At 30.2% G+C, this 10,030-nt stretch overlaps 1 protein-coding gene across 2 annotated transcripts; it reads left to right on the forward strand.

Annotated features, from left to right (window-relative positions):
* The first annotated feature begins 321 nt into the window (after positions 1-321).
* Positions 322-9,312, forward strand: Lgr3 (Leucine-rich repeat-containing G protein-coupled receptor 3). Of its 2 annotated transcripts, XM_070310620.1 has the most exons (21): positions 322-531; positions 1,292-1,411; positions 1,775-1,840; positions 1,914-2,025; positions 2,242-2,313; positions 2,391-2,462; positions 2,545-2,688; positions 3,047-3,115; positions 3,873-3,944; positions 4,030-4,101; positions 4,636-4,707; positions 5,036-5,107; positions 5,339-5,410; positions 5,731-5,801; positions 5,956-6,117; positions 6,573-6,718; positions 7,165-7,315; positions 7,544-7,673; positions 8,072-8,262; positions 8,780-8,938; positions 9,026-9,312. In XM_070310620.1, exons 1-21 carry the CDS (start codon positions 444-446, stop codon positions 9,070-9,072), a joined length of 2,160 nt encoding a protein of 719 aa, XP_070166721.1. In that variant the 5' UTR covers positions 322-443; the 3' UTR covers positions 9,073-9,312. The 2 variants fall into 2 exon arrangements, with proteins under 2 accessions (XP_070166721.1, XP_070166729.1); XM_070310628.1 differs by lacking the exon at positions 5,339-5,410.
* The last annotated feature ends 718 nt before the right edge of the window (positions 9,313-10,030 follow it).

The following is a 10,030-nucleotide window of genomic DNA, read 5'->3' on the forward strand; positions in this document are numbered from 1 at the left end:
ACAATGTTATACTATGACGTCAAGATAATAGTTTCACGTATATAATATAGAAATGCGAAAGAGATAAAAAAAACTTTGCAGCACACATCTATAGTAAATTCTATTTGTACACACGTTCCTATACAATTATTAAGAAGTATTCAATGATAAGGAAGCGAGACGATTGGTCGAAAGACTGGAAGAAATGCATACAAAGAAAAGCTCCTCCGGAATCGACGAAGAGCGCGTGTGCAATGTGTTGGAGCTTGTGTACCATGATGCAACTAGTATCATACAGTTAGTGTCCCGAGTGCTAACCGAGTTACATGGTGAAATCTTCAACATAGTAGTAATTCGAATAAAAAAAATCTCGTAATTTTCTCTCTCTCTCTGATTGCAATCATTAAAATATTAAATATAATCTAACTGTATAAGGAAAGGAAGAAAAAAATTATTAAAACATTATGAGGTATAAACACATCATTCTTGTCGGTGCATCACTAATTACGGCGCTGTGCATACTTTCCGGACTCATGTACTACTTCAATCAAGGTATGATTGATTAGTTGGGTGATGCGTTGTCTTAAGCGAATTTTACTTTTATTATTTTAATCAATTTTAATATATTGTCAAGATTGATTGCATTCTTACTATAATACTTATTCCTGCAAAATATTACAAACCAAATTTAATAAATTATAAAGAGGAAACATAAATTTTTTTACTAAAAAATTTAATTTGTATAAGCATAGAGTTTTATAAATTACATAAATTACATAAAACATTGTCAGTCATACGGCTGCCTGAAAGCATAATAAAAGTTTCGTAATTTCTTCTATTTGTAAAAAAATTCTCGTCAGTTTTGAAAATATTGTATCGCATTCGAAAAAAAGTTTGTACTTATTTAAGGTGTGGAAAATCAAAAGAAAGAACTATATATGTTCTCGATATAAAAAAATCTGCAATTGTTAATCTTTGCCATTAAACACAATTCTTTTTTTTCGGAATATTCTTTATACTTTAGAGTAGATAGTATGCGAATGTCATTGCAATTACTCACGATCAGTGACTATTTCTTATGCCTTAGCACGTACATGTCGTTTTTACAAGATAAAAGTGCGTCCTCTTCTCGAGCTATAGTACAGCACTATTAGATTATTACGCAGCCTCTCAACAAGATGAAATAATGGCTGCGGTAAAAAATCGCCGCATGTAAATCTCCGGAAATAATAATTCTCAATTTTATGACCGTTTAACAAAAAATTATGATAAAAAGCGCGTATTCTGATATATTTTCGTATGCATTTTTTAGACAAGTGTCCTGTCGGTACGTTCCTCTGTCATAAGAGCACTATATGTATGCCGCAACGTAGGTGGTGCAATGGTGTACCGGATTGTCCATTTGGCGACGATGAAGACACGGAAAATTGCTGTGTGTTTCAGATCTTACTAATATTAATACAATAGTTATCACATCTTCCGCCAGGCTCATATTTTAATTGTTATTCGAATATGTTTAAAATTGTTTAGCTAATGGCTACATAATAAAAATACGTAAATGTTTTTCTTCGCCTAATAGCAAGTAAACTTGACTCTTTTTACAAAAATTGTATTATTTGTTACTTCAGAATTCGTTACATAATTAACAAATTCCGAAGTAACACGCGTTTTAATCCAGGAGTACGATCATTAATTTTCATTTATCTTAATAATACATCTGAAGGAAAAAAATTATCCTGATTTCTAGATTTCCAAAGATAGTTTCGCTCTTCTAATCAATAAATTTGCTGCGCAGTTGACATGCACGGAACATGGGATTGGTTTATGAAAGACAGAGACTGGGAAAAGTTGGAGAATTGCGGTAACATCGTAAAATAACGCAATAGATATTTAACATTTACAGCGCTTAAAAAATTACACGTTCTTTACCGCAGATGCATTCGACGACGCACTAGATGACGATAAATGCGTCTATGATATATGTCATGTGACTTGTACGAATTATACCGAAATTCCTCAGAACTTGTCACCGAACGTCACAGCGATGTACGGTTTGCAGAAAAAAAAATCACGTTTCTTGCAATATATGTATAATATTTATATATAGAGCCAAATGAGTCGGGCATATTAATAATAAAAAATATATTATTAGTCACTCGCGCGATGATTGATTTGTTTCATAGAATTATGAGGTGGAATTTATCAATTAAATATATATTCTTATCAATAATATTAATTATTAATAGTATCGATCTTCTACAGTTTCTTAACCGAAAATTTGCTTACGCATCTATCCCGTAATGCATTATTGAGATATCCAGAGATACGCTTATTGTAAGTCATAAAAATTCAACAAAACTCTTATGAATCTCTCCGCAAAATGTTATACATTATTTTTTCTATAATTTCAGATATCTCGATAATAATGATATAATCGAGTTGGAAAAAGGAGTATTCCTCCATCAAACTGAATTGTTTTGGTTGTGAGTACAATTTAAATATATTTCATGACAGTTATACATATGTAAGACATTGATATGTAACGATATTTGTTTGCGTATACAGAGTTCTCACGAATAATAAGATCAGGGAAATATTACCTGGACATTTAACGGGGTTGAATAAATTGGAAACCCTGAGACTGGATCAAAATAAAATTGTGACGGCAAATTTTTCTGATTTGGGAAATAGCACCACTGTATACTTGATGTATAAACACTATCGCAGTATAAAAAGCTATCTTATATATATTTATATGCAAAATTATTCGGAAAATATAATGTAATAAGCGATTTTAATCTATTATCTTATCGTCATTTATTGCGAAATAAATATTTGTATGTTTTCTTTGTTTAGAATATTTTTTATTATCTCTATATTTATTTAATATTTGTTATCATTTGAAATCTCATATTCTGCTTTACTTATCCGTAGTATTTATATCGCTCTTTTGATCCATAAAAAATCACTGATATTCTGCTTTAAGAAATAGGATTACGTTATACACATTTGTCAATTTTGATTTATAATATTGATATGTTAATCTACTTTTTTTATTTACGGACAGAGATCTGAACAAGAATATGTTGACGGAATCTACCCTGAAACTTCCACAATTGCCGACATTGGGAGAAATGTAAGTTAAGCAGTATGAATAATTGATGATTTAAAAAAAATTTTTTTGAAAGAATGTTAGAAATTGATCTTTTTAGCATTTTACATATGTTTTTATTGATATTTATACAGTGCGTCAATATTTTTAAATCTTGGATATTTAATTTTTTTTATTTAACGTAGCGTAAAATGGCGGTGTGACATGCTGCTCCTCGTTTAATTGTCTAAAATAAAAAAAACTCGATCTAATTTTATTACGTAAGATATTTTTGGGACGAATAAACCTAGTTAGAATTTAAAAAATTAATATTTCATATTTTTCTGATCTTCAAAAAGTGAAAAAATTTCAGCAGAATTAAAATATCTAATTTTAAAATAACACTTTGTTATTTTCCAATTTTTTCTAATGAAATTAAGTTTCCAAGAATATCATACGAAATAAAACTAGACTGAGTTTTCTCATTTCAGACAATTACACGAGAACCAGCATATCGCACCGTCGAATCATGCATTTTTGAACATGCAGATGTGCAGAGGTTTGTATTGAACAAAAAAAAACTAAACATACAAGATTTAAAAATACTGACGTACTGTTGAAACATCAATAAAAACATAGAACGTAAAAGAAGATCAATTTCTAATATTTCTCAAAAAAATTTCTAAAAATCATCAATTTTTCATACTGCTAAAGTAGATTGGGACTTTAATGAGAAAGAAAAAAAAATCAGAAACGATATATGTTACACGTACACATTCAATTTTTCAAAGTCGCGTTTCAGAATATTGGATGGAAATCGCTTCGAGTCGATAACGGAAAATTTATTCGCCGGATGTCCCGCTTTGAAATCACTGTACGTACGTAAGTAGATTACGGAGAAGCGATTACTGTCATTCTTAATAAGATCCATGCGAACTAACGGCGCAACGATGATTCAGGAGTATGGAGGACAATAGCATAACCAACATCAATGAGAACGCGCTCCGAAATTTGCAACAACTTGTTGAGCTGTAAGTGCATAAATGTTAATGTGACTCGATTTCTCAAGTTAACGGTATCCAGCGGTTGGGTTATCGTAACCATGGGCTATCAAGGTAAAATGCATCGTATCGCTTTGATTATTGACGCAATATTATTACGTCGCGCATGATCGATTTCCGTTTAAAGTACCTACCTTCCTATTTCATTTTCCGACATCATTTCATAAACACAATATAAATATAATCAAATGCAATTCGACTTTTTTATCAGTATATCCATCTCCATGTAAGATTCTAACTCGCATCTATTCGAAGCTTAAATATTAAAGATTTCTTACACATACAATTAGAAATTAAAAACTGAAAGTTTAGTTTCCTTTAAGTTTAATTACTTGCGAACTGCGTCATGTTTAATGAATTGACAGCAAATTAGAAATTAGAAACTAGAAGTTCCTTTAAATGTAATTAATTTCAAACTGCGCCGCGTCTAATGAATCGATTGCTCTAGACTCTATCAAAGACCGAACGCAGTTAAAATGCGATTAACACGCGATCTTGTTTCAGTAACTTGGCCTACAACAGGATAATCATGATACCATCAAACGTATTCCAGCCCGTAAATAATCTATCAAAGCTGTAAGTATAAATATCCGTGTGATAATGTATATAATTCGCGTGATAATCAGCCTCACCTCTAATTAAATGTTGGAGCTACAAACGTGCTTGAGATCTATTCCCTAGTATTTACCTCTAAAAGAGTTTATTCGCGAAAGTAAACTACGGAAACATCACGTACGTGCTTGTGCAACCGGTTTTTGATTATAATTTAAGCTTGCATGCATGTAAATCAGAATCTGTTTGTAAAATAAAACACGTTATTCTAGCAAATATAATTTCTTTCCTCTCTCTCTCTCTCTCTCTCTCTCTCTCTCTCTCATTCTTATATAATTTCTCGTCTTTTCAGATTAATCGGTCACAATCCTATCATCGAATTACCAATTACGCTCTTTAATCCGCTAAACAATCTTCGCTCTCTGTAAGTATTGCATCTTTTTTCCAAAGATAATATAATTTACACATACTATTTCTTCCTACATATTGATGCACGTAAATTTATTAATGTAACAATTTTGTAACGTTCGCATCGTGAGAGAAATTTTTATTCTCTTTATATCAATTTATATCTATATATTATTATATAATATAAAAGGTTAATATAAAATGAATCAAATAAACCACTTTTTTATATCGGGACTTTGAATTTCAGAGGTGTCGAGGATATAAACATGGACAATATGGAAAAGAATGCATTTGACATGTTTCCAAATCTTGATTTCGTGTACGTTCCAATACTATAATTATTTAAAACGCGTGCAATAACTATTCAAAATTTAAAAAAAAATTAAAATTAAAATTATTAAAAAACAGAAAACTTTTCTATCTTCATACGAAGCATTATTTCGACAAAATTTTTATATTAAATTAGCATTAGTATAGACGACAAATAGAAAGTTTAGCTGAGAATATATGTATATAATTAAAGATATATATAATGAATTAATTATTAATTAATTAATAATTCTTATTTATATATATGTCTTCACTATTTAATGCAAATTCCATCGAAATCAATCGTGATATAATATTCTAATTTTTTAGATACTTCAAAAAATTCCACTACTGCATGACCTACGCACCAAAGGTACAAAAATGCAGACCTATTAGCGATGGTAAGATATATCGCGATGGTATAAAAAGTTTTTGAATTATAACAACGATTGATTAATTCGACATCAAATCAAATGCAATAAAACAAAAAAAAATGACCTCAATGTGCCTTTTCTTTTTCTATTATCTCTTTTTTTCTATTTTTTTTTTTTCAAGGTGTGTCGTCGACGTCTCATTTGTTGAGCAAATCTCTATTAAGAGCTGCTGTTTGGAGCATATCTTGTGTCACTTGTCTCGGCAATAGCCTTGTTCTGTGGGGAAGATTCACCGCCAAGGATGAAAATCGTGTTTTAAGTATTATTATCAGAAATCTTGCAGGTAATTGTGTAAATATATTCTTAGATGAGAAATTTGACGAGGAAATAAAATCATTCTTCTTTCATTCTTCGAAATTCAAAAAGAGAAAATGATGACATAAAGATATAAAAATGGGATGAAAAGAATTTGTTTTTGAGCTTGACATCTCTTGTGGTTCTGAATGTTGATTATACTTTCGATGATACATATGTTTCGTTCGTTGAAATTTTCGTAAAAATCTAAAAGCTAGACAAAAGAGAGTTGCTCTTTAGATATCGCATAGACCGTTATAGAAGAGATAACAGCGACGTAAATAATCCCTATTCAAATGACTCGTGGTAGATTCGTACCGAATCACGAAGTGCATTATCATCGTTGCGGTTAACAACAAAGAACAGCATTATGATCGATAAAGCATATTAATGTTGTGTTCACCATAAATCACTAGGCGGTAAAGTCACGTAATCCTTTTACAGTGTCGGACATGTTGATGGGAATATATCTCTTCATAATCGCCATAGAAGACGCAAGGTTCCGCGATAACTACCAACAGGAGGCGAGTACGTGGATGTCCTCGTGGTCCTGTACGCTTGTAGGAGTGTTGGCGATGATGTCATCCGAGGTATGTGCATTAACACCATGAATCCCACAATTTTCTATTTGCAACGTATAATTTGCTATTTATCATTATAAATGACCGTCTATGCTACTACCGAATAAAATCTATAGCCGCTATAAAAAAAATCAACGTACATTTATACGTATATTTACAATTTTGTTTTGCTTAGATGTAATTAACTGCACTTGTGTGATTTCGTCTAAATAAATGTCAATTGAAAACGGTTTTTATATTTTCGGCAAATAATTTAAATTTAAATCTTTGAAATAGGATATTTTTAATTAATTTTCTTTACTAGATTCTAATTTTTCCGAATAGTGGAGAGAAGTTCATATATATATATATATATATACAGTTAAAAATATATAAGTTTTAGTGAGGGTGCAGATGTTTAAAACATCGGTGATGCCACAAATTTAAATATATGATCTCTTAAATTGCTCGGTAAGGTTTCTGTGCTCATCCTGTCATTCATGTCCGTGGAGCGATTTATTTTGATCGCAGCACCTTTAAAAGGCCACCGCGCCATGACATTTCAAGCTGCATCCTCGTCAATGATTGTCATCTGGATTATCGGATTTATCCTTGCTCTTATGCCAGGTTTGTTTCTGTATGATAACTTTTTTGATTTATTGTTTATTCAATATAATTTTGATATTTCTTATGCATATAGATAGAATTTTCTTCATTATTTTAAGTGAGATACGTTTATGCCTGTAATTGCACCGTTTGAAGAAATCTTAATATCTTTTCAAGAAAAAATAGCAGAAATTTTTTTTCCATTATCATTGATTCTGACGGATTAATTATCTCTTCCGAATCTGAAAGTTATCCACTGGAGAAGCAGCACGAGATATTACGGTGTCAATGGAATGTGCTTTCCTCTACACATAGACGATCCATATCTAATAGGCTGGGAATACTCGGCCTTTATTTTCCTGGGACTTAATCTCCTCGGGTAAAATGCGTGTTATTGCAACAACTTTGTAAATTGAATGTAATTATGCGATATGAACCAGCTATTTCGTGTTCAAAGTAGACTGCGATTCACTTTAATTATCGATGATACAACGTTAGAGCGCGACATTTTATTCGTATTTTCTTTCTAAAAAAAAAAAAAATTGTAGTCAAATAATTTTTTTTCGAGATGATTCTATATCGCGCATTGTTACATTTAATTATCGGTACTTGAATTTTTTAGCAAGTTCGATTATGTAGGAATGATATAATGTAGTGTTGTAAAAAAAAAATTTAATCAACCTGTACCGCGCGAGCTTGATCGATTCTCTCATTTCTTGATTGCCTTGATATTGCATCGAAACTATCATTCGAAGCTATCATTGCATTCATTTGCAGATTGATGATTATCGGTTACGTTTACGCTGCTATGTTCGCCAGCATTTGGAGAACGCGTCACGCCACACCATTATCGGTTGGCGATTCCGAGTTTGCTCTCAGATTTTTCCTAATCGTATTGACAGATGCGGCGTGTTGGGCGCCGATAATAGGATTGAAAATTCTCGCCATGATGAATTATCCTGTGCCACGTAAGTAGAAACAGTTATGCGAGTTTTCACATCACCATCGACTCGTTTCATTCGTGATATTGTCTTCATTAAACAATTATTGCTCAATCGAAAAGAAACTTTTTCTCTTACAATTTAAAATCGTTTATACTTTTATATATTATAAAAAACACAAATAAGTTAAATATATATATATAGGGTATCTATTCGAATCTTCTAAAAAATTCCTTGAAGTTCCAATTTTTTTTTTTTTTTTTTTTTTCAAAATTTCAGGTAAAAAGAACATTTTAAAGATTTCTTGCAATTTTCTAAAATAAGATTCTTTTTTATTTTTATGTATGCGTTTTCTTATGTTTTTCATTTATACGAAGGAGAAACATCGAGCCTCTTAAACTTCAAATGCTAGATTTGTAAATGGATTGAAAAAAACTGAATAACTTTAATAAGATAAAAACATGGCATAGAATTAAAATAATATGATATATATATATATATATATATATATATATATATTAATGACTGAATATAAAATTTATAGCTGATTTGCACGCTTGGGTAGTGATCTTTATTCTGCCAGTAAATAGCGCGATTAATCCGCTGTTATATACTTTTACAACGCCGAAATTTCGTGAGAGGTTCAACGAGAGTTGGTTCGGAAGAATGCGCATATATATGTCGAGAAAATATTCCAGACAAAGTTTGTGCACTTTGATATACAATAAATAATTACCCGAATTCTCTGCCATTAAGAGAGCTGATCAAATGTTCGTTGCTTTTATCGCAGATTCGCAGGTATCGACCTGCCAACAAAAGATCACCAACAAAACTTGAATTACTGATAAAAACGCGATATAATTATTACACATCTGGACCAAACAAAATAGTAACAGAAGAAGAGTACCGCCGTTCGTTGATTTTAGCAATGAAGAGATTCTATTCAAATAGTAGAGTTAAAAATTAAGAAACTCGTCTAATAGTTATATGTTGTGCTTCTTAAATGTTACGTAAATTACTAACGCTGATATTTTTTCATATGTATTATAGATTGTAGTTACAAATGAGAACTCTAGAGAAATCTTTATATTTTATACAATATGTTTGGTTTAAATGTATACATTCAGTTTTTCTTTAAATAATAGTTATATAAAGAATGTTTCGAATAAATGTTATTTTGTTTAAGAAGATCTATATAATTAAGAGATTCAAACAAAAATTTTAAATTATTTTTTTTACATGTTATCTGTGGTAGTTTTATTTTTTTTAACAGAATAATATATCTCTATTTTAATTTTGTAAGGTATTTTATGACAAATTCGATAATGTGCAATAAAGAGTGAGATTTTCAATAATCGTAAGATATTATCATTTGTTGCTTTTACGCACGAAGGAAAAAACAAAATATTTTCAATAAAAACTGTCATGGACAACATTTAAAAAATAATTAAAAATTTTTAATTTAAAATTAAAATCATTAATAGATCTTCTTGAAGAAAATAACATTTATCTGAATATTTGGAACATTTTTTTTATACAATATATAACTCTATTATTTAAAAAAATAACTGAATGTATACACTTAAACCAAACACACTACATATCCACTATATACATATACGTATAATAAAAATTAGCTTAGAATTAAAATATCATTAAAATAAAATTCTCTTATCTGATAACCTTTAAGGAAAAAAAAAAAAAAATGTTTGTGTATAATTTGAATTAAATCAATTTAAATCATGAATGTCACATCGCAGAAATTTTCTTTATTATAGCACAAGAAATTATTAAT

This window comes from Polyergus mexicanus, unplaced genomic scaffold (assembly GCF_030449975.1).
Source record: "Polyergus mexicanus isolate NDT 795.1 unplaced genomic scaffold, iyPolMexi1.0 SCAF_2, whole genome shotgun sequence".
NCBI lineage: Eukaryota > Metazoa > Arthropoda > Insecta > Hymenoptera > Formicidae > Polyergus > Polyergus mexicanus.

Coding starts and splice junctions, on each gene's coding strand:
- Lgr3 (XM_070310620.1), top strand. CDS start 444: ATGAGGTATAAACACATCATTCTTGTCGGTGCATCACTAATTACGGCG. Junction 1,412..1,774: donor TGAAGACACGGAAAATTGCT/GTGTGTTTCAGA, acceptor TTTGCTGCGCAG/TTGACATGCACGGAACATGG. Junction 4,102..4,635: donor TTGCAACAACTTGTTGAGCT/GTAAGTGCATAA, acceptor ATCTTGTTTCAG/TAACTTGGCCTACAACAGGA.